At 44.7% G+C, this 23904-nt stretch overlaps 1 protein-coding gene across 2 annotated transcripts in view; it reads right to left on the reverse strand.

Annotated features, from left to right (window-relative positions):
• Positions 1-10978: 10978 nt before the first annotated feature.
• The window catches only part of LOC122089336 (rho GTPase-activating protein REN1-like), a 93029-nt gene continuing 80103 nt past the window's right edge, over positions 10979-23904 (reverse strand). Inside the window, exons 18-25 of one of the 2 annotated variants that reach the window (XM_042658977.1) lie at positions 20543-20603; positions 20364-20447; positions 20117-20230; positions 19860-20029; positions 12223-12295; positions 12108-12140; positions 11681-12010; positions 10979-11433 (exon numbers count right to left, since the gene is read on the reverse strand). In XM_042658977.1, the coding sequence (XP_042514911.1) occupies positions 11272-11433; positions 11681-12010; positions 12108-12140; positions 12223-12295; positions 19860-20029; positions 20117-20230; positions 20364-20447; positions 20543-20603 (1027 nt within the window). In that variant the 3' untranslated portion in view covers positions 10979-11271. The remainder of the gene's footprint in view (positions 11434-11680; positions 12011-12107; positions 12141-12222; positions 12296-19859; positions 20030-20116; positions 20231-20363; positions 20448-20542; positions 20604-23904) is intronic. The other variant, XM_042658978.1, reaches the window with a different exon arrangement.

The raw sequence follows: 23904 nt of genomic DNA on the forward strand, positions 1-23904 counted from the left end.
AAGCCAGCTGAAATTTTGGACCGGAAGGTGAAAACCCTTCGCAACCGCTCCATTTCCTATGTAAAGGTGCGATGGGCTGACCATTCACTTGAAGAAGCATCCTGGGAGGTAGAAGAAGAAATGCGAGCCAAGTACCCTCATCTTTTCGATCAACCAGGTACGTAATTTCGAGGACGAAATTTTTCAGAAGGGGGGGTAATGTAATGCCCCGCTTCTTAAACCCGATCTGATTTCGTGGTTGAACCGATTTAACTATGCAGGAACCGAGCCAGAGGATATTAGAGCGGGTTCCTTATGGGCTATGATGGCACGGGTGACCTTAAACACCGGCTGGCCCGACAAGTCCGAGCCAGTGCCAGAAGAGACGGGAGTTCCCAAACCATGTACGTGCACCTACCATAAGGCTATGTACGGATAGAACAGGTATTATATCCGTATTTTAAGGTATATACGTATGCTACATCGTATGCTTGGGGTAGGGTCCGAGCCGAGGTCCGAACCCGGTCAAAATCCCATGTCTTGACTCTCCGGTGGGTATGTCAGGTGGGTACACCCACCCACCTGAGTGACCATCCATCACTATTCACTTAATTAGGAATAGTATAAAAGGCTTTATGATTTCTTTTCTTTCCATTTATTACCCTCGTCCGTTTGGTGAGAAAAGTAAAGAGGAGAGAGAAAAGAAAGGGAAGAAGAAGGGAAGAGGAAGAAAGGAAGGATTTCAGTGGCGCCGAAGCTCGATCTTGCCATTCCGGTGCCGGGAGAGTAATCTTCAACTCGAGATCTACAGTTGGAGGTAAGAAAAGTTGGGTTTTATGAACATTAACCATACCCACGCTTTAAACCCTTGATTCGAGTATGGTTTCTTAAGATCTTGTAAACACCCTTTGAAATGATGAATCTAAGGTTTAATAGATGATTTATGTGTTGATCTTGAAGGATTTGAAGAGATATTGACAAGGTAGAAGGAGCATTGTGAGTTGGAAGTGATTTGGAGGGTTTGAAGTCATTCTTGAGCAAAGAAGGTAAGATGGTTCCCCTCACTTGAATCTAACTTAGATCTAAGCTAGAACCATTCTATAGGACTTTAAAGGTGTGAAGAATGGGTTGAGAAAAGCCCTATTTGGGTCCCCAAGGAATGGAGGAAGTTGAGAAGAAACTGGGGTTTTTTCGCCAAAATCGGCGGGTACAACCAGCGGGTCCCTACCCGCCTGAGAGCACCCACCTGAGAGGGCAGGGGTCCCTGGCCAAACCGGCGGGTAGGACCGGCGGGTCCTACCGGCGGGTATATACCCGCCGGTCCAAACCGGCGGGTGGGACCGGTGGGTAGACAACCCACCTGTCCGACCCACCTGAGTGGCCAGAATGTGATTCTTAGGTCCGATCGAGCCCAAATCGGACGTGGGACCCTCTTTCGAAGTTCTAAACACGATTTTGACATCGGATTTCATTAATTTCGATTCTAAAATGGTGAAGTACTAACCCCGCTCAATTTTGTTAGGTTCACCAAAGCCTGCCCGATTCGCTCCGGATCTCACCCGTACCGAGCGGGAATCCTTGTACGCTACAAGTAAGTGGGGAGAGGACGTTTGGCCTTGTTTCAAGGAATTTGTTTGGCATTCATATAACTATATCTAATCTAGACATGTCATCATGAATATGCTATATAGATTAGTCATTCCACACATTGATGTGCATTTATGCTATGTTTACTTTCAAATGCAAATTGAATGAGATGTTATATGTTAAATGTGGACGTCATGTTGCATAATGCATTGATAGACTAGATGCCGTGGTCGGCTTGGAAACGAATGCATTGGTGGCCCGTGGTATGGGACACGGAGGCACTATGCAGTCGTACTACATATAGGAGCATGCGGTATTAGGATTCTCACCATCCCCGTGCTACGACCCTTCCCAACAGGGGTTAAGGTGTTGGGTTGCCATTTGGGGGGAAGCAGGGGTCGCAGTTGTCAGACACTGTGGCGGTTAGGCATTACGCCCGGCGAGTCATGTAGGACAGTCGGCAACCCCGGTGGTATTTCAAGAGGGCCAATCGTACTGCTTTTAAATTGCTGGAGTCAGCACTGTTATTTCATTTATTTACATTTCTGTTGAGAGCCGGTGGACGGCATTGTCTTTATTTTTCCGAGTACTCACGGTGGGCCTTCTCCAACAGCCCTATGGGCGTATCGCGGGAGGGAGTTCGCGGCTCGTACCCGGAGTATACGCGCACTGTGGTTGTAGTAGCACTAAAACCAAAGACTTAGTAATGTTGATTAGGTGTATGTGATTCAAAATGAATAGCATGACATGTAGTGCATATGATGTGTTGTGATGTGTGGACTGTTGTGTGTGGTCCACCTCTCTACTTACTGAGCTAGTGAGCTCATTCCACGTGTACACCCCCTTTTTAGATGTTTTTGCAGGTCATGCATCTGAGGAGCATGGGGTGGGTCCCACAGTCGAGTTTCCTGAAGAGGACTGGTGGACCCCTGAGGAGTTTGGGCACGGCATAGACTGCGCATGTGAGAGCTATGCTGCGGGACAGCAGATCTGAGGCCGAGCTGAGCTTAACCTTGGAGGCCGTGCCGAGCTCCGCTACCGAGGCCGAGCTGTGTACTCTGATGATTTTGATGAATTCTTGTATATACTTGATATTTGAACTTTATTCTTTTTGTGTATATATCATGCCTTCGGGCCCAAATGTATATAATTATTGTATCACCATTTGGGTATCAAGTATATGGGAATTATTTACAGGTAAAACTTAGTCTTCCGTTGATCTGATGAATTGAAGTTAGTGTGTGTATGCTGTGGTGGAATACAGTATCTGATGATCCTGGCAGGTTTGGGTTAACCGGTGTTAACTCGGTCACCGCTCCGGTTCAGTGTGAGCGGGGTGTGACACGCTCAACCTCTTCCCTTGTCTCACGTTCGTTTTGTAAGGTTATTTCTCCCTAACAAAGATGAGCCCGAGCAGACTCCAAATCTGACTCAACACTTGTAAGATGATCGAGCAACTCTTTCTCTATCCAACCAATGGGAACAGTCAGCCCTATGAATCTCCACCACCATTGTGACTTGTGCCTCAAGAATACTCAGTCACTCCTGGCAGACTGAGCGAGAACCATCTTCGGTTGACAAGATATTCAACCGATCGGTCAAAGAAGCAATATTCTCATCTTTCACGGTGAGGGAGGCTTTAAAGATATCTACTTGGTCAGATAGTTTTTCCACCCGATCGTATGCCTTAGCAGTGTAAGCAAGCCATGTTAAAAGGAGGAAAATAACAAAAAAAGAAACAGAAAAATGATTACCAGAGCAAGCGTTGCCCTCCCTTTTTCTGGCACAGTGTGCACGTGGGCATGTTGCCCAAGGATGGATGTTCGGTCCTCAACAAAACGGCACAACCAAGTCCAAAAGCTGGCCATAAAGTCATCCCTAAAGACCAAGCATTGCTCAAAGGGCACGATTCACAATCAATTCTGGTCATCAAGGGTCACACAAAGTAGCCCCTAGCCTCAGCCACCTCGATCTGAGCAACCTCTTCAATAGTAAACACTCTTATTAAGGAAACCTAGCCCACAGGTGGTGGCCCACGAGAGTTTGTCCCTCTGGAGTTACATCTTCCCTCACTTGACTTGACGATCTGCTTGATAGGATAGACTGATCCTGGGAGAGGTCCCTTGATTCCAAAAAATAGGGTCAAATACTTGATGAGAGGCAATCTACCAACACCCTGGGAGGGGATGCTTCTTTTGGCTACCACGTGTGATGTTGGCTAGGAAACTCGCTCCACCAACCCGGCATGAATAGGCAGTATGGGATTGGCACCCCCACCAGAATGAGGAGCGATCTCTACTCTGTGGCCAGTGGGAAGGTCGAAGGGAACCTCATTCCTCCTCTTCTTGCGTCCTCTCTTGTCTCTTAAGAGGATGATCGGAAGCCTCCAATTCTTTTTCTTTTTCAACCTCTAACTTTGTTGTCACACCCCCACTCTGAGTCTAGGCATCATGGAGGGCAAAGGTCTTTTGGATCGAATGATGAAGCGACACTGCAACAAGGAAAACAAGGTTAGCATCCAAAAGAACACAAGTACATGGAAAAAAAGAAGCTAGAAGATTACATGGACTTAGACCATGTCGAGCGAGTAACCTCTCATCTCCTAGCTCAATAGTATTGATGACCCGACCTGAATCTATCAACACTTAAAGGACCAACTCATCAGAGGTTGATAAGGAGGGGTGGATGTTCTAGGAATGTGAGGGTAGCGGCTAGAGATGAGATCTCTCTTCCCTTTGGTGGGGAAAAAGGACTTGCATGCATTCTGTCCTCTTTCCTCTCTTTGTCTTTCATGAGGGAGGGGTGCATCGTGTGTGCTTACCCATAGGCCCCACACCACCATATCACCGCTTGGAGAGACGTGGAGGCCTATTTCGCAGGAGTGTAAAGTTCATCATTCAAGAAGGGAATTTGATGATGGTCCAATATGGAGATTGGGATCATGCAAAAGGGTTTGGAGAGTCGCCACCTAGGGTTATGGACCTAGGACCCGAGTGGGCCCAATTCCTGGGAAAAAGGCCCGAGAGTTGCTCTGGTCCAGAGATTTTAGGGTAAGTGCCAGGTTGTAGAGTTGGGAAGGTGTTAGGCACCCAATCTACCCTGTTCAACCAGTCTTCCTATTAGATGCTTAAGGATGAACAGTTTCCACAATTATTCCTATTCTACATACATGGTTAATCACTTATATATACGTTGATTGAATTTAAATAACTATGTACACTAAAACAAAGTCAATATAGTTTACATGACGATGATTCGGTTGAGAAATTATACCTGAACTTAACTCTTATTTCGGATCAAGAGGGGTGGACCCCTTAGTATTGGCACGGACTATCTTTTGGATTCTCTTGGCTCAGGGGAAGATGGTCTTAACCTCCAACTTCCTTTTCTCGAGAGATATTGATTGGACAGAGTTCCAGCTAGAAACGATTACTTTCGGGTTTAGACTGAGGTATTAATTCTGCAGAGCTTCTGCTAAGGATGGGCTACTTTCAGATTTTGGCTGAGGTGGCACTCTGCCAGAGCTTCTACTGAAAATAGGCTATGGGAGGACTAGGCTGAGGTGGCACTCCAGCAGAGCTTCCACTGGGGATAGGCTAATCCTAGGGATTGAGGAACTTCAAAGGCCCAAAGAACGCTTCGAAGATTCGAATAACACTTCGGATCTTACAAAGATCTCTTCGAAGACTGGAAGAACCTCAAGAGGGGATGGGAGACTAAGGGAAAATTTTTCTTACGTAAAATCTCAATCAGAGAAGGCAAAGGATTGAAGAGTTTCGAAAGCCTGAAGAACACCTTGAAGATCTGAAGAACACTTTGAAGATTCGAAGAACGCTTCGGATCTTATGAAGATCTCTCTGAAGACTTGAAAAACCTCAAGGGACAAAGGGGTGGAGAGAGGGCAGAGCTTCTCTACCAAAGATGCTTACTTGGAGACTTGGGTGTTGTGGTGTGTAAAACCAAAGGGAGGGGGGGTATTTATAGGATTCTTGAACCAATGGATTGGGAAAGGGCATTCCCTTAGCCAATAGGGGAAAAAGTGGTTTTTTCTAAACCAATAGGATGAAAATATGAAAATTTGGACTAATGGGATGGAAGATGATTTTCTTGGACTAATACGGAAAAAGTAAGTTTTTTTGGGCCAATAAGGTAAAAAGATTCTTTTTTGGGCCAATGGGAGGTTGTGGAGTAGGGTATGCTAGTGGGATAGCATAAGCTGCACAAGTGGGCTGCACAAGTGGGCGAAGAGAAAATCTCTTCACCCACTAGGTTAGCGGACCACATATTTCGGCCATTGACAGCCGGCACACGTGGCTGGGCAGGGGTGCATAGGGTATGCATGGGTGCATAGGATAGGCTGGGTGCGAGCGGGACTGGCAGGAAGGGGCATGGGGCTGGCAGGCAGGGGTGCTGGGCTGGCACGGGGGGGCGCATGGGGTTGGCAGGCAGGGGAGCTAGGTTGGCACGTGGGAGCGCACGGCTGGCAGGTAGAGGCGCTGGGCTGGCAAGCGGGGGCACGCAGCTAGCAGGCACGACTGAGCGAGGTATGCACAGGGATGCGAGGCAGGATCACTATGCTGGCTGGCGAGGGCACGCAGTGTGCATGCCAGGGGCTAGCTGGCTGCGAGGCTGGCTATCCAGCGTGCAGGGCTAGTTGGCTGGCTGGCCTGTGGGCTGGCCAGCCGTGATGTGCGCAACAAGGTGTAAATTTACAAGAGCGATTGCGGGAGATCCGACATCCGATTTTGACTTACCATATATTGTTGAAATCTTAATTCCAAGTACTATCCATCCGTATGGTCATCCTGACCAGATTCCTTCATATGTAAAAAGTTATAATTGGACCCTCTTTTCTCCGGCATAGGATTTCCATGGTTTTTGGGTAGGTAGGGGATGTTTCTGGGTTTCCTTAATCAATTTTCATCTCTGTCGATCAGAAGCAAGAAGTCACGTCCATGATCCGCATTTCATCATAGCGGAGGGGGGTGACAAAATTGGTTGTCTACAGGGAAGCAATGTCCAGTTCATACCAGTTGATTAGGTGGACGGATGTTCAGGGATGAAATGTCCGGTTCCTACCAGTTGATAGAGTTTGACATGTTCATCTAAATAAATTGGATTTCTAACCAGAAGTAGAAAAAAACTGAGAGACTGATGAATAGATTTTCTTAACCAATTTGTATTGGGCATTGATGTATATAATGATGAATTTGTGTGTAGGTGATGGACTCCACTTTATTGAAGCTACGCATCATTGTCGCAATATGCCATGCACTGGGCCATGTATCAAACAATTATCATTCACACACACAATCAAAGGTCTTTGTATATCTAAATGCTGCAATGGTTCCTGTTAAAATATTAATGATGAATGATCATAGTTCACTATATATATTTCTCATATTGATTCCATCTTTTCAGCTCTGGAGCCCTTCTTCAATGGGGCTGCTACCCAATGTTTTGTGCTTGGACAACAAATACCTATTACCCTTTGGCTGTCTCTGGCTCCTGTTGTTCGTAGTCCTCTCAATTTTTGTTGATTTAAGATGGTCTTCATCGCACAATCTAGATCTTAGCCTTGGATAAAGTTCGATTTGATTCAGCAAACTATGTAGTCAGTCATGTATTCTATATTAACCTTTGTGTGTAGTTTAACGAAATGAAACTGTACAAAATCAAATAATCATCAAACCATTTCAGAATTTTTGTAGCCTAAGTTTTATTTTAATTATATAATCTTTTCACCTCACTCTTATATTTGACCATTTTATTGGTGGAGATTGTAGGTGTTTCGATGGCATCTCTGACAAAGCTCTCATTCAACTGGACTGGATTCACTAGTGCCACGATTTCCAACATCAGGAGTATCTATTCAAAGAAAGCCATGGTTTCCTTCTACACTTCCTTGCAATTCTTCGAACCTGGAAACAAAGAAGAACCGGGTTTGCCATCCTATCTTCGAGGAGTTTCCTTCTACAACTCTAATTCCCGAGCCCTAGCTCAAGGTATACCACCCCCGATCGCTGAACAGGCTTAGGTGAAAACACGCTAGGAATAGGAAGGAGGTCGAAGAGTCTAATCCTTCAACCAGGGCGCAAAAACACAACAAACTGCGCATAATACACGAAGACCTCCCCAGTAAGCGGATGAATGGGAGACGTAGACTGGCCTTGAAGTACTCCTTGTACACGCATACTTCGTACGCTAGAGGGGTACAGGAAAACTTGTTTTCTATGGGAGCTCGCAAAATTACCGAGTAAGGTATGTGATAGCGGGATTGGATCCTCACCGGGTCCCTCCTCCCCTCAGGCTACTGCGGTGGTTTAAAGCTTCAAAGCCTAAACTCATGGAAGCAGGAACTAAGTCGCGGCCTCTCTAGAGCCAGACACAGTAGAACAATAAGAACTTGACTCTATAATGTCTTAACCAGAGCCGGCATTACACCCCGAGGAAGTGCACGACGAGACGGGAATAGAGGACATTGTAAGATGACCTATGTACGGCAGAGATTGCCCACGGGTTCAAAAAGGCTCTGATCAGAGCCCATAGGTGACAATGACATAAGAGAAGACGGAAAGCACCTCCAATTAGAAAATAACAAAAAAAGAAGAAGCTTACTTGGAAGTAGATGAATTCATGGCGCAGACAGAAGATACGGCAGCAACCGCAGCAGTTCTGGACAGGAGAAGCTTGGGAATCTCAGAAAGACAAGAACGGTGAAGCAGGGGAGCCACTGACTCGGCTACTAGATACCATACTCGGCATATCTCACCGACCTCTAGAGGATCGATGGGAGCGGGGGCAAACTGTTTTGGCCAAAATATATGACCCAACGTCTACAGAGCAATCCTAAGATGCGGAGGTAGCTGAATGGCTTGGCGAGGACGATCCTAATCCACCTAACCTGAGGCAGGCGCCCAGGACAGGAGCCGACCGACCAACGACATTAAGAAAGCTTCAGCAGTCTAACGGCTAGGTCAGTACCAAGGGAGGCACCATGTGCAAGCGGTACATGTAACTACACAACATCCAACCAAACGATGGGTTCCAACGAATTCAATCGATCAAGTAACAGAATACCTGCTGCTCGAAACGAGCAACCAGGCAGCCATATCACCTACCCTTTGCCATTGGTGCAAGACCTTGACAACACCGCCAAGAGATACCCCAAAAAGGTTGTTGATCAAGCCTAGCTGGCATGCCGTAAGATATGGACTGAATCCAACCAGGACACCCATTGAAATATTGAATCTTCCCTTGAAGCAATCTCGACATATTCTTTGAGACATGGCCAATACGGGGAACTCCCAAAACAAAAACGATCCCTATATTCACTTTCCTACTACAACTCTTATCAGATCCAGACTCCTACCTACAATGGACAACTACCAAATCGGGACTCTCCATGGGCAACCATCATCTCCAGCTAGAAAAACCCAGATAAACCCCTTCCCAGAGGACCGATCTTTTTCCGTTCTTCCTAGAACTATATATTTGTGAAGAATCTGACTTAGGCATCAGAAAGTCCCCCCGTCGAATCAGCCCAACGTTCACTCTCTTGTGTCTATTCTCCTGTGCAGGAACCCAAAATAGCCTAGGTGCAGTTTCTTGACACAACACCCCCAAATTATAAAGGGAGACATAGTGACTTTAGATAAGTTTGGACTCAAGGCCTTGGTTACAAAGATGACCATGAGTAGGGACAAAACAACTCTCAAGTCCTTTGTCTAGGTGACACACATGAGATATCTTAGACATCCATAAGTGTTACTGCACGGCTCCCAAATCATACGAACCTGCACAACACAGATTAGAGGCTGGCCTAGAGGAGACTCTGGGACCAGGCTCTAATGCCCAAGTTAGATCCAAATATACTCATTCTTAGATTCAGTATTCAGTCGATTAAGACTCTTACCTATGAGTCTGGCTGAGTGCCTCTTGTATAGATGATATGAGTCTTTCTCATTGGTCAAAGGACTCAAGCGTGTGTCCACGGGTCTTCCCTCTATTGGAGGGATTATCCTACATCGCGGCTGACCTGGTTGAGATCATAACGGTTAACTCAACTTGGGTTAGCTTCCTTCAATGGCTAACTCGACCAAGGTTAGATCGTCTAACGGCTAAATCAACTGTGGTGTGCCCGGGGTTAAGTAACTTGGGGATCAAGCAACCCTACCGGACCATGATTAGTGACAGGGGTTAGGTAACCGTACATCCTGGTTAGTTTTCTTGAGTAAGGTTACAAGAGTGGGGACCTCCTTCGGGAGTAGGTCTAGAGGTCAGGGCCTCCCTTGGCAGTAGGTCAAGAGGTCTCTACTGAAAGGTGAGGGGCTTAGCATAAGCTTGTGCTGATGAGGCTAGGGGTGTGCGACCACACAACCATTGACTAGTCAACCAGGGTATGTGGTACATCAATAAGACAGCACGAACGTCTAAGTTAAGTTGCAGACTTCAAGTCTTTAGGAGTGGATTTTGACTCCTTAGTCCACTTGTCTAGGAGACGTTCGTGAGATATTTGAAACATTCGCCAAATCTGACAGACAACGAAGAAAATTGGCCAGAGGTCGAGGTAAAGAGCCATCAATATGACCGTTAAGAGTTCAACGACTCTATATATGAATGTTGGAACATTGACGAGCCCCCCCCCCCCCCCCCCCCCACACACACACACACAACATGTGTTGAGCCTCATTTTGGCTATGAAAAGGGACTTGTAAGGACCTTATTGGTTTAATCAGACGCATTTCATCTACTGTGCTTTAACTTGAATAATTTTTTATTCTTTGGGCTTTAAGGGTGATAGAGATTGTTTTAACTTGTTTATGGTGGATATAAGCCTTGGACTAGGAATATTTTCTTCGGAGTGTATGCATGGAAAGTTCTAAACCACTATAAATCTGTCTTCCTTGCTCGTTTTTCTTTCGCTTGCAACTTGCTTGAGTGTGATTTTAAACTGTCAATTATCTTATGCATTCTTAATCTTAAATTTCAATTCAACCACTCTTGGATTGCCTACCGATCCCACACACCCCACACACCCTCCTAAAAATTTTCAAAATCTGTTCTTTCAAACCCAAAATATTCATGCTCTTTGTTTGCCACCAAATCATTTCAGATAAGCAGCATTCGGGGGAACCAATGACTACAAAACAGTCAGCTGAACCCATGAGCTATGTTTGGATCGCAAGTAATGAATTAAAAGAAAAGAAAAACATAATAAAATGAAAATAATGATGAATTTATACGTCTATCTCTCTCTTCATTCTCAAATTTATTTTTTATTTTCTATTTTTATTTTTATTTTTATTTTATTTTATTTTATTTATTTATTTTTTTTATTGTCATGCATTCCAAACAAAAGGCTAAGTTTTGTAATGTACCTTTCCCAGACACATCTTTTGGGGATCAAAAATAGGAGAAAGGAATCATTCAATTTACTCAAGGACAAAGATGACCTGTACATCTTCGACTTGGGCCTCAGCCACCACGAAAAAATGTAGATGAGAAGCAACCTCATAAATTTCTTAACCAAACCCGATGGTATACATGGGTGATACTTCTCATACACCTGTCCTTGGTAAACAAATAGGAGTTGTTCAAGAAAGGCAGGGCCATTTACACAAGGCATAACAGATAAAGTTGCAGAGGCAGAGAGAATATACAGGGAAGACCACAATCTAGTTGTGAACCATATGTGAGCTCGCATTATCTTGAGTAGGACCTTGAAGGAGCATTGACTGATTGACATTCAGATCCTCGACCCTTGTCTAAGTTTTGAAGCTCATTTACAATCTGGTTGCGCCGTTCTTTCAAGAAGTTGAGCCGGGTTGTCAACTTTGTCAGCGCGGAAGATGTGTGAACAGTTCCCTGTAGGAGACAAATGCAGAGTCAACATAACTTTGTTGTGTTCTGATGATTAAAGAAACTTAAAATTCCAGTATTGGCTTATATCAAGGTTCATAAGAAATACATGGCAAGGAGCCTAGAATAGTGAAGGATTCTGTTGGGTTAATCTTCTGAAGAGGAAAAACAAAGGCAAAAGTTTTTCTAGACCAGCAGGACTAGATGGAATCTGTAGACTCAAGACAAGCATAATACTGCAATGAAGGCCTACCTCACCCTTTGAACCAGGCTTCTTAGAGTCTGTTGAAGCATTAGTCTCCATAGCACATACTCCAGCAGATTTAGTGCTGCTATGACTTGTTGAATCTAGCTGCTGCTTCTGAGTTGGCTGCTGGCTAGATGAATCAGATTCAGTAATGTTACATGTTGAATCTACCTGCTGTTTCTGAGGTGATTGCTTGTTTGATAAAGATAGTGGATAGGATTTAGTATTGCTGAGACTAGTAGAACTTAGTTTCTGCTTTTGTGGTGGTTGCTCGTTTGATAATGATGGTGTCTCCTGTTTCACATTCTTATTTCCCGTTGGAGGCAAAATAGTATTCTATCACAAATTTCAAAAAAAAAAAAAACCATGAGACTTGCACAGCATATGTAATTTAACAAAGTACAGACACATTTGAAATTTCTTGTGTCCTCACATTCACACAGTCTGCTCCATCCAAACTAGTGTTCTGTGGAAAAATAGAAAAAGGCATTCATCTGTAAGTCAGAACCCCAATAAAGGAAAGAGGAGTATTCCAATTCAGCACATACCATACTTATTTTTGTCCTCTCATGAGGATAGGCTACTTCTGCAGTTTCAACAGCTTTCTGCTGACAATCCTTCCTGCATCAGACACGTGTTTCAGAGAAGCAAGTTAGTACAGAAATCCACCTAGAAGAACAACCACTTAAATCACATTAAAACCCTGTTTTGAGATATCAATCCATATAATGTTAAAGACACATTCCAGTTCAACAAAGGACGTCTACAAACCAAGGTTTTAAGTATACATCCATATCCTCCAATACTAACTGATACGTATCATATCTTTAAGGTACCAATAAGTTATAGTACCAATATAATACCTAAAACAAAATTTGTTACACCCATGCCCTAACCCGGTTGAATTTGAACCTTTGTGATAGACCTCTGACTGGAGATACAGAGTACCAATCAGTTTTGGCTTGCGGCAACCCATTGCAAAAGGGGAAGGAATGATCCCAATTGCTCGTGCATTTCACGCTAGTCCAACTGGAGGAGATTCAAACCTTCTGACCCCAAGCGGTACATGAATTCGCACCTCTACACTAGTGTCCCGGCACGCATCAAAATTGCTAGAGGACCATGTACAGATCCTAGGGCAACCCCTTATGGAGTGACCACAGGGGGACAGCAAGCAGCCAAGGCACATCACTGCCTTGGCCACCAGAAACAAGGCCACTGGAAACAAGGCCACCGGAAGCATCTAGGCTGAATCCGGTGGCCCTTTGTGCTTCTGATTGGGTTCCGATGCCCGTGGGCACTGCCACCCGCATTGTGGCTAGCCCCAACTGACCTCCCACAATCCCTTCTCCATGACTTGTACACCCTATGAGTCTAAAGAGGTAGACCTGCATGTCCTGAATGACGAATTAACCTACTTGAGTCAGACAAGTGTCCAACCAAACGGGCCTTAAGTCCTTCACTACTATAAATAGGAGAAGTGAGTTCATTTCTCACTTCTTGCTTGTCTAAAACGTGGGAGAGGGAAAAAAGAGAGGACGAGGGGGAAGCTTGATCTAGCTCCCGGCTTCGCATTTTGTTGCCGGATTGTTGCTGGAGGTAGGTACTAACCTCCCCCATGATTTAAAGTATCTCCGATATGATATGATACCCCTCCGATATGTATCTTAAATTTAACCAACGATACAATGACCGATACCGATACTTTAATACTTGATCTTTAACATATCTTAGCGTATCTCCTGTACACAGCCAACCGATACAGCTACCAACACCAATACTTTAATCCTTGACCTCCCCTACCACCTCTTCTCTTCCATTTTAGTTTTGCTTTTTGGATCACCGGGTTGGAGGGGTAAGCCTTGATCCTGGCTCTTCCCGGAAGTCGGGTGAGTGTGTATTACACTCCCTCATGTGGTTGTTGAGCTCAACCAAGCTGGCTAAGCTATGACAACACTTTTGACCAAATGTGAAGTTAGGGTTTCAACCGTTCGATTGCCGTATCTCGCAAACGGATCAGTAGAATCGGCATTTCTTCGGCTTAGAAGAGAGGTAGGAAGACCCCCTACAAACTCCATGGATTAGATCCAGGCAAACAGGCCCAAGCTGGAGAGCCCCCAAATGTGCTGGCACATTTCTGTGAATCCACCGGAAACAACCACCAGAAACACCTGGGTAGGATCCGGTGACATACTTACGGTGAACCCCAGGCCCTTAGGAGGCCTCTACCAAGGCCATCGGAAACACTACTAATATTTTCTGTGGATTTTAGCTGTTTTCGGTGGCATATTTTCGGTGACCTTCACTGTGCTGTCAAATTTGATAATGCTTGTACTACATGAGCAGCCCTTGTGGGTCCCTCTCTGGTGCTTCCGACACCCGTTAACGTCCATCTACCCTTGTACATAGGATAGAGATAAGCATGAACAATGAGACTGAACGTGATTTGATACCGGTTGACATTCTTAGAACTCCACATATCCAAGCTACAACTAAGGAGAGTGGTGGTTGGCTTTAATTTTTTAGTGTTTAATATTTTAGAATTGTTCACATGTGATAGGAATTATAAATGCTTCTTTAATTGGTAAACGAATATGAGAATTTCAAAACATGTTACTATATGTTGAATTGTGTTATATTTTATGAAATTGAGAATTGGAAATATGTTATGGATTGTGTGACAGGATCCGGTGTGGCCGAGGTGGTTCCGGTCATAGTTGTCACGGCGACAAGGCGAACCAAGGCGGTGGAGGGTTGTCTAAGCGCTTAGGCAAGAAGGCGCACGCCTTGAGGCGAACAAGGCAACTAATTGTTATTTTTTATTTTCTCTATTTTCTAACATTATTTAGTAAGCTATATATACCTTGTATCATAAAAAATCAAGATTAAGCAACATCAAGTTATTAAAAATCAACATTTAGCCATATTAAATCATAAAAAATTAACATTAAGTCATATTAAGTTATAAAAAATCAAAATTTAGAGAAATGCTCTGGTTCTATAATAAGTTTGACTAGTCAAATGATATTATTTTTACATGAGACTTTTTGTATCAGTTATAATATAAAATCAGCTTTCCAACAAATCTAAGATTACTAAAATCTGAGTTGTAATGACAGAGTTATGCTCCGATCAAACTTATTTTTAAGTGCGCGAATGTTATTAAAATCGCCTGAATGAAAATAATTTTATGAATATCAAAACAAAAAATTATTTTACCGGACTTTTGGTTTTTAGCAATGTTTTAACATGATAGAATTTATAAAATTTTCATAATTGAGAAAAACTCCAGCATTTAAAAGTTGAAAATCGCCCCTATAACCAAAATATAGTTTTTCTTCTTGGACTGGGGGGGTTGACTTTTTATCCTTTTGGAATTTGATTTTTAAACTATTTTTATTGGATTCAAATAGGGGGTATTTGCTTATTTATGAATAATATCTTAAGTGTTTACTTAAATGACATTTGGCATAAATAAGTGCCAGAACACAAGGCAGCATGCAGTGCAATAAGGCGACTGTCACCTAGGCCCCAGGCAAACCGCCTGGACGCCTAGGCGAAGCCTTGAAAACTATGGTTCCGGTACCGTGACCGCCATGTGGATGTTGCATTCATGCATTGGGTGTGCATTAGATTTATATATAGTCGTGGATTGCACCTTGTAGCCGATGGTGATTCCGGTATCATGCACTCCAAGACTATACTTGGAAATGTGTACGTTTTGTGGAAGATGGTAATTCCGGTATCGTGTATCCCATACTTAACTGCTTGTATGGTAGATAAGCTTGGACATAGATGCATGTGGCCAATGGTTTATTCCGGTATCGTATTCCATACTAATTATATCACTATTACATTCCCTATGCTATGTCCCCTTGCCAACATGGGGTAAGGTGTTGGATAACCCAACTATGGTATGTTCGATGAACCTTTTCAGAATGCCACTCCCGCGGTACGATGTGATTGTTGTCGGAGGCGTGACTGCCAAGAGGGGGTTATCAAGGGTTTGCTGGGTGACCAATGGTCACATTCCGGGCTGGCAGGCTCCTAATCACGACTAGGGTTTGTATCGCTGGGTGACTGATGTGCGAGTTTCGGGACCAGGGATACAACCTAATACAACGTAGTAGTATGAACCCGACTTAGTTGTATGTTAGGTGATTTAATAATTAAATGGATTGCATCATTCACATCATAGACTGTGTTTAAATTCCGTATTTATTTCATCATGAATCATGTGTATGTGCTTGCATGAACCCCACCCCTTATTGAGCTAGTTAGAGCTCACCCCATGTATATGTTGCTTTTTAGATGAAGATGCAGGTCAGTGCCATTGGGATGTGACTCTACTTCCTCTAGACCCGAGTACGAAGCCAATGACTAGTGGATGCCAGAGGCCGAAGAGCACGATCCGGATTATGCATGCGACACCTGTGCATATACAGCACCTTAAGACGAGTGGTTGTCTTCTATTATTTTTTATACCAAACTATGGAATGGAATTCTTTTGGGATTACTATATGTATGTCCTGTACAGAGGTGGATGAAATAACTCGGTTATGTAATACCTTAACATTAGATATATTTTTTGGATGAATAAATAAATATATATATATATATATTAACCCAAGAAGAAAGAACTATACAAAGGGGAAGAGGGGGGAAGGTACAAGGCCAAACAAAGGAACAAGCCCAAGAAGAAAAAGCTAGAGTATACAATCCCTCAAGGGAGTGGGGAGAAGGATATCGGGAGGCTCCATGAGTGGATGATGTGCCTATTCCGGGGGGGAGTCGGGAACCAAGCGGGGAGGGATCGAGGCTACTTTGGTGGAGACATTAAAGGAGATAGCCTTCCAAATCCCATCAAAAGAGCGGGAGTTGGATGTCCATATAAGGAGATTGCTCTATATGGCGGCACAAAATGCAAGTTTCCCAATATTGTCACAGATGGTGGGACCCTGAAAAGACATGTCAATCCAAATTCATTCCTATTGAAAGGGAGGATTCTCCTGTGAACAGGCCAGCAGCGAGAAAGAACATTCTTCCAAACAGAGGAGGAAAAGGGGCAAGAGAAGAAGAGGTGATCCACAATTTCGTCACCTCTCCAGCAAAGGCAGTAGGTAGAAAGGACCTAAATGTGGCGACGGAGGAGGAAAGACTGAGTGGGAAGACAGTCGGTGAGGGCCCGCCAAGCAGTGAAACTGTGATAAGGGATATGGCCTTTGAACCATAGGATTTTACGCCAAAGGGCAGTCTGGCCCTTAATCCTAACTAGGTTTCACAGAGGAGCAACTGAACTTTTTGGAGGGGGAAGGGTTCCAAGAGATAAAATCTTCCTTATCCAAATGGTTCCGGGGAAGGGGAGGGAGGGATGCCCAAATAATGCTCTGGGAGCTTGGGAGAGGGGAGGCAGCCCAGCCATCCGGGCTAAGGATAGATGAAACAGAGGCCATTCCGCCTAATCTCGAGGAATAAACAGTTCTGGGACTGAGAAGGTGAAGAAGGATACCCAAGGGGTGTCAAGGATCAAACCAGAGATAAGTCGAGGTACCATTTCCTTGGAGTAGGAGATGGCCTCGAGGGCAATTGGTCTGAGGTGAAGGATGCCTCGCCAAATCCACGAAGAATCAGGGAGAGGGATAGCAGTCCAAATAGAGTTAGACTTGAGGAGGTGGGAGTAAACCCAGGAGACCCAGATATTGTTTTGCTTGGAAGCAATTTTCCAAATCAGCTTGAGGATGCCTGCTTTGTTCTTATCTCTGATGCTCCGAGGCCACCCTTAGCTTTAGGCAGGCAGACAAAATTCCAATTGGAGGGGCGGAGGAATCTGGTGGAATTAATTCCTTCCCAAAGGAAGGAACTGATGAGGGACTCAATGGCTTTTATGGTGGGGGTAGGGAGGATGAAGATCCCCGACCAATATAGGTACATGGATAAGATGACAAATCTGGCAAGCTCTAGACGGCCCGCATAGGATAAAAGCTTGTTCTTCCAGAGCTGAAGCCACTTACGCAAGAGGTCAAGAATTGGGGTGCAGTGGTGGGCCGAGAGCCTGGCAGGGATGAGAGGGAGGCCCAGGTATTTAACTGGAAGAAAGCCAAGGGAGAATCCCATGATTTGGAGGAGATCCTTCAAGGTCCCAGAGGTGAAGAGGCAGGACTTGAGAAGGTTGATTTTGAGACCTGAGAGGTTCTCAAAAAGACGGAGGGAGCACATGATGGAGGAAATGGAGGAATCGGCTTTTGAGATCATCTGCGAAGGCAAGATGAGTGAGGGAGATGGATTTGCATTTGGGGATAAGGGAGATGAGGTGGAGGTCAATGGAGGATTGGATTGACCTAGAAAGGACCTCAAGGCCAAGGGAGAAGAGATAGGGGGATAAGGGGCAGCCTTAATGACTCCCAACCGAGGAGTGGAAGTGCCCCGTGGGGCTTCCGCTGACAAGAACAGAGAACTTCGGGGTAGAGATGCAGGTATAGATCCAACGAACAAAATTTGGGGGGAAAGCCATCAAGAGAAGGGTGTTGCAAAGGAAGTCCCAGCGAATGGAATCAAAAACCTTATGGATATCGATTTTGAGAAGGGCGGCTAGGGAGTGGGATTTAAGGTCAAAGCCACAAACAATTTCATGGCACAATATGATGTTGTCAGCAATGCTTTTACCAGAGATGAAGGCAGACTGGTTGTGACTAACTAAGGAGTCAACAACCTTCTGGATGTGGATGCAAAGGATCTTGGCAATGAACTTGTAGATTAGATTGCAAAGGGAGATGGGGCGGAAGTCCTGCAGGGAGGAGGCTCCCTCGAACTTGGGGGTGAGGCTAAGGAAGGTGTGGTTAATTCCAGAGATTTGGGCAGGATTAAAAAAGAAGCTTCTAACTGCCCGAATGAGGTCATCCCTAACAATATCCCAACAAGAGGTAAAGAACCCCATGCTGAAACCATTAGGGCCCAAGGCATTGTTGGCCTTACGGGATAGGATGGTGGAGGAGATCTCATCATCAGAAGGGATGGATTGGAGAGAAGGGAGCAAATGGTTAGGAACGAATTTGTTGATGAGGGGGGGGGGGGGGGGGAGGGCAAGGAGAGAGGGTTAAGGAGATCAGAGAAGAAAGAGGAGGCTTTAGACTTGATATCCTCTGGGTTGGTAAGCAAGGAGCCATCACAAGAAAGGAGGGAGGACAAAGAGTTGGCATTGTTCCTAGCTTTTATAGACCGGTGGAAGAAAGCACTATTAGAGTCTCCAAGCTCCAACCATTTGATTCTAGACTTCCGCTTGAGGAAACTTTCTTCCTGGGCCAGGATGAGGGAGAGCTCAGCAGATATGGAATTCTCGGCAGCTGCAAGAGAGGAGTTGGAGGGGTCCAACTGGAGACTAGACTGAATGGCATCCAGCTTTGGTTTGTAAGAGGCAGCTCTATTCGAGATGTTGCTGAAGCACTAGGAGTTCCAAGCTTTGACAGCAGCTTTGATATTTCTAAGCTTCCTAGAGAGGGAGATGAGGGGGGAAGAGAAAGCATAGACCGAGATGTCTTTGGCTTCCTACACAAGGGGGAGGAAATCCTGGTGGAGGGACCACATATCAAAGAACATAAAGGGCTTGGGCCCAAAGGAAGTGGAGGGATGCATCAGGAGAGAGATGGAGTAGTGATCCGAAATGCTCTGTAAAGGCCCACTAACTTATTGATTCTGCCACTATATACTCTGATTCCGATCTATTTGTTTGTTTGGTTGAGTGTTTGTGATTGTGATGGTTAAGGTACTGCTATCAAAGATCATGGTAGAGTTGTGAGATGGGTAAGCGTCTTACTCACACCGCTGGTATCCTAGTACTGAGAGTGTGACAAATTTGGTATTAGTACTTGTAAGAAACCTCAACCTTTATATATAATCAATTGAATGCACTTGTCTCGTCATACTTTGTTATTTTTTTCTATATTTATGATATATTATATATATTACTTATCTGTAATGTTTTTCTACGTCAAAATTGTATTTTTCATATCCCAAGCATTTCCATATGTTTCTTGACTATTTCTATATTTTTAGTGTATCTTGCGTCTCTTCGATATGATATCATACTAATAAACTCTTAAAATCACCCTCTTCTAATACGATACTCGATACCAATACTTTAAACCTTGCTTTAAACAAGAAGGATAAATGAGAAAAAGTGAAAACTCACAATGTTGTATGATGATTTGGAGTTTCTTGATAATGACTGTGTGCGGCCTTTACAGATTCATTGTTTTGCTGGCGTTGTCGATCAAGCTGCGCATGGAGATGAGCAACTTTCTGATCCAAATTAAGGACATCTGCTTCTGCAACAGCAATTTCTTCTAGATCTGCTTTTGTCTTTAGTACATTTACACATTGTAAGTCTGTTTTCTAACCATATCAATTCAATATCAGGAAATTTTTATTTTGCTTTCTTGAACTAACCTTGCAATCAATAGTAGCTGAGACAGGAAAATGCCCCAAGGACATACCAAGTCCAGCTTCCAAAGCTTCTCTCAAATCTCTCTCACGTTGCAACTGTTCCTGTAGTCTTGCTACCTATATTCAAGATATCACCTGATGTTACAATTAGCAGCAAGCTATCTTTTGAAGGATGGGAAGACTGTTGAACATCAATTGGAAACATTCTAAAGAAAGACTAAAAGGAAAGGATCTTGTATATAGATTATACATCTTGCTCCAAAGCCAAACGACGGTCATGCAAAGCCTGCTTTCGTTTCTCCAGATTTTCTTGCAGGGTCACATTCCCTTTTTCCTAGAAAAAAAAATATACATAAAATTAAATTAGATTTTACAAAACAATGTCATCTAAAGATGCTTACTGAGTGAAATAAAAACAGAACACCCTACCTCCTTTTCAATTCTATTTTGCAAGTCAGTTTTAGTGACCTCAAGCCTCTGAATTACAGCCCTGTGTAAGGCAAATAATCAGATGAGAAGATAACATGGAATGACAAGGAAAAAGTTAAGTGATTCAATCTAGTCACATAAAGTAAAGCTTCGAATGAATTTAATGCATGCAACAAACAAAACCTGCAAGAACATATGTGTATTCTTGATGCAGGGTGTTGGACATAACATGAGTTCAAATGGTAGGGGAACTACCAGTTCCCAGCAGGTTCTACATCATTAAGCACCAGATGAAGATGCAGTGTGGTATTCTTGCTCATAAATCATGAGCTATGGAAAGCAAACTTCATTGGATGTAATAACCATCGAAAGCCAGATGTGCACAACAGAAAAGATAAAAGACCTATAAAAGTTTTAAAAAGCATTAGAACCTGGCCCTCTCTGCAAACTTCAGACTTTCTCAGTAGAACCAGGAATAAATAAGGAAATGAAAAGCTAGGGGAACTATGGCAGAAGTCCTGTAAATGTTAGAATAATTAATAAATAACCTTTAAGTTAAAGGTCTCAGCCTGGTTGGTTCTCTCATCGGAAAGCCTTTGTACTCTAACAAAAGAACAGAAAAAGCCATTGACGGAGGGCCCTGGTTTGTTGGGAGAAAGAGAACAATTAAGGAAAAGAATAAGAATACAAAAAGGGTGAATGAACTCCCCCTCCTAATGACCCCTCCCCCTCTGACGGCTCCTGCCATCGACAGCTCCCCTGCTCCTTCAGATATTCACTTGCAGCCTTGCCCCAAACCTGCTCTTTCCAATATCTACCTGCAACCTTGCCCCAACCCTCCTCCTCCCCCTCTCCCACCGAACCTTCTTCCCCTCTCCTTTGCTTCTGGTGCACTGTCGTTACATGACCTCTCCCTACCACTGCTCCTTCTCCCTCCTCTCCTTCTGCTGGCCATTCACTCTATTACCCACCCCCTGTTATTCGAAACTCATCCCCTGTTGGCCTCAGTCCGCCTGAATTTTTAGAGACTGAGATTTCTAAATGGAAAAATTGTGTGATCGGATCGTTCCTTGGAAGCCAACCTCTGTTCTCTATAGTGAAAGCTTCCCTACCGAATCAATGGAAGCTTGTTTGTTCCTTGAACACTTACATGCTGGAAAATGGATTATTCATCTTCAACTCATGGTTTAAAGTATCTCCGATACCGATACGATACCCTCCGATAAGTTTCTTAAATTTATCCGAATGATATGATACACACCGGTACGACACATGGAATTTTTAAAATCCTTTCGTATCGATATATCTCCTACGATACATACCGATATGCACTGATACACACCGATACATTACGATACGCACCGTTACGTACCGATACTCTATAGAAAATATAAAATCGAGGTGAAATGTACGTTTCGGTATGTATTGGTACGTATCGGTGAGTATTGGTATGTATCGATCAGTACGTATCGGTGAGTATCAATATGTACCGATACAAAGCGCTACGGTCATATAATGTCCAAGATGGATAAGTTTTTAAGAAAACACGCTTTTTTGAGTAGTTTTTGTTTCAAAGTTGTTGCCAACCATATTTCTCTCTAACTATAGTGGAAAGCAAGGTTGGGAACAAGGATTTTACATTTATGGGACAACTACAAACCTTGAATTCTTATTGCCCTCAATTTAGTGTTTATGCATAATTGTTACCGCTGAAAATCTGCCAAAGGAGCTAAACCTGCACAAGGACAGAAGGCAGAGGCCCAGAGGTATCCCCGGGGTTAGTCCTTGGATGCCCAAATTAGAGATCGGCAGAATAGTGTATCACAAGAGTAATGGTGTGTTGACCTACCTCTCCCCTCCTTTTGGGCCCTCTCTTATAGTGCTTAGGGTCTAGGGTTTTCCTTTTGGGAGTCCCCCTCGGGTCTGACTTTTTCCCTCCCCGAGTCCTACTCGGATACGTGCTATTCCCCCTGTGGGAAATATTCCCTATTCGGGTATCTTCTCCTCACGTGGTTTGCATGGTTATAATTCTTACGGCCTCTATCAAGTGGGCGACATGTGTCCTTCCTTTGGATACCACGTGTTCTTATCTTACAGGGTGATTAATTGGGTTATATCACAACCCCTTTACTTCCACTAGGAAGCTCTTTCAGTGGAAGTGACTTCCTTCCTCTTTTGTGTTCCCCTTCAGCCTTCGGTCACGGCCTTCGTCTTGAAACCAAGACCTCCAATCAGGTCCATAGCCTTAGCCAGAGCCCTAACCAAGGCGGTGACCTCCGGTCAGGTCTGCTCGGCCATAGACAGAGCCCCCAACGGAGGTTCTGACCTTCGGTCAGGTTCGCTCGGCCTTAGCCCAGAGACCCTAACCTAGGTTTTGACCTTTGATCAAGTTCACTCAGCCTTGGCCAGAGCCCCCAACCGAGGTTTTGACCTTCGGTCAGGTTTGCTCGGCCTTGGCTAGAGCCCCCAACTGAGGTTTTGCCCTTCGGTCAGGACTGCTCGGCCTTAGCCGGAGCCCCCAACCTAGGTGGTGACCTTCGGTAAGGTCTGCTCGGCCTTAGCCCAAAGCCCCCAACCGAGGTGGTAACCTTCGGTCAGGTCAGCTCGGCCTTAGCCCAGAGCACCCAACCTAGGTTTTGACCTTCGTTTAGGTTCGCTCGGCCTTGGCCAGAGCCCCCAACCAAGGTTTTGACCTTCGGTCAGGTTTGCTCGGCCTTAGCCAAAGCCCCCAACCTACGTGGTGACCTTCGGTCAGGTTTGCCCGGCCTTAGCCCAAAGCCCCCAACCGAGGTGGTGACCTTAGGTCAGGTCAGCTCGGCCTTAGCCCAGAGCACCCAACCTAGGTTTTGACCTTTGGTCAGGCCCGCTAGGCCTTGGCCAGAGCCCCCAACAGAGGTTTTGACCTTCGATTAGGTCTGCTCAGCCTTAGCTGGAGCCCCCAACCTAGGTGGTGACCTTCGGTCAGGTCTGCTCGGCCTTAGCCTAGAGCCCCCAACCTAGGTGGTGACCTTCGGTCAGGTCTGCTTGGCCTTAGCCCAGAACCCCCAACCTAGGTTTTGACCTTCGGTCAAGTTCGCTCGGCCTTGGCCAGAGCCCCCAACCGAGGTTTTGACCTTCGGTCAGGTCTGCTTCGGCCCCGGCCCCTGCCCCTGTGGCTACTCAAGTGACCGAGCTCTAGGAGAGTGGTAACGAGGAGGTTCAGAGGCCCCGCGAAGTCCTCCTTACTCCTGGTCACGACAATTCAGACCGAGATGTCCCAGGTGCCGTAGACGGCGAAGCTGTTCTCCCGACCGAAGTACCTTGATGAACGAAATGCCTTCGGGTCTCTTATATCTTTTGAACTTGGGCCTTCTGGCCTCCAT

Source organism: Macadamia integrifolia, chromosome 9, assembly GCF_013358625.1.
Source record: "Macadamia integrifolia cultivar HAES 741 chromosome 9, SCU_Mint_v3, whole genome shotgun sequence".
NCBI classification, from domain to species: Eukaryota; Viridiplantae; Streptophyta; class Magnoliopsida; order Proteales; family Proteaceae; genus Macadamia; species Macadamia integrifolia.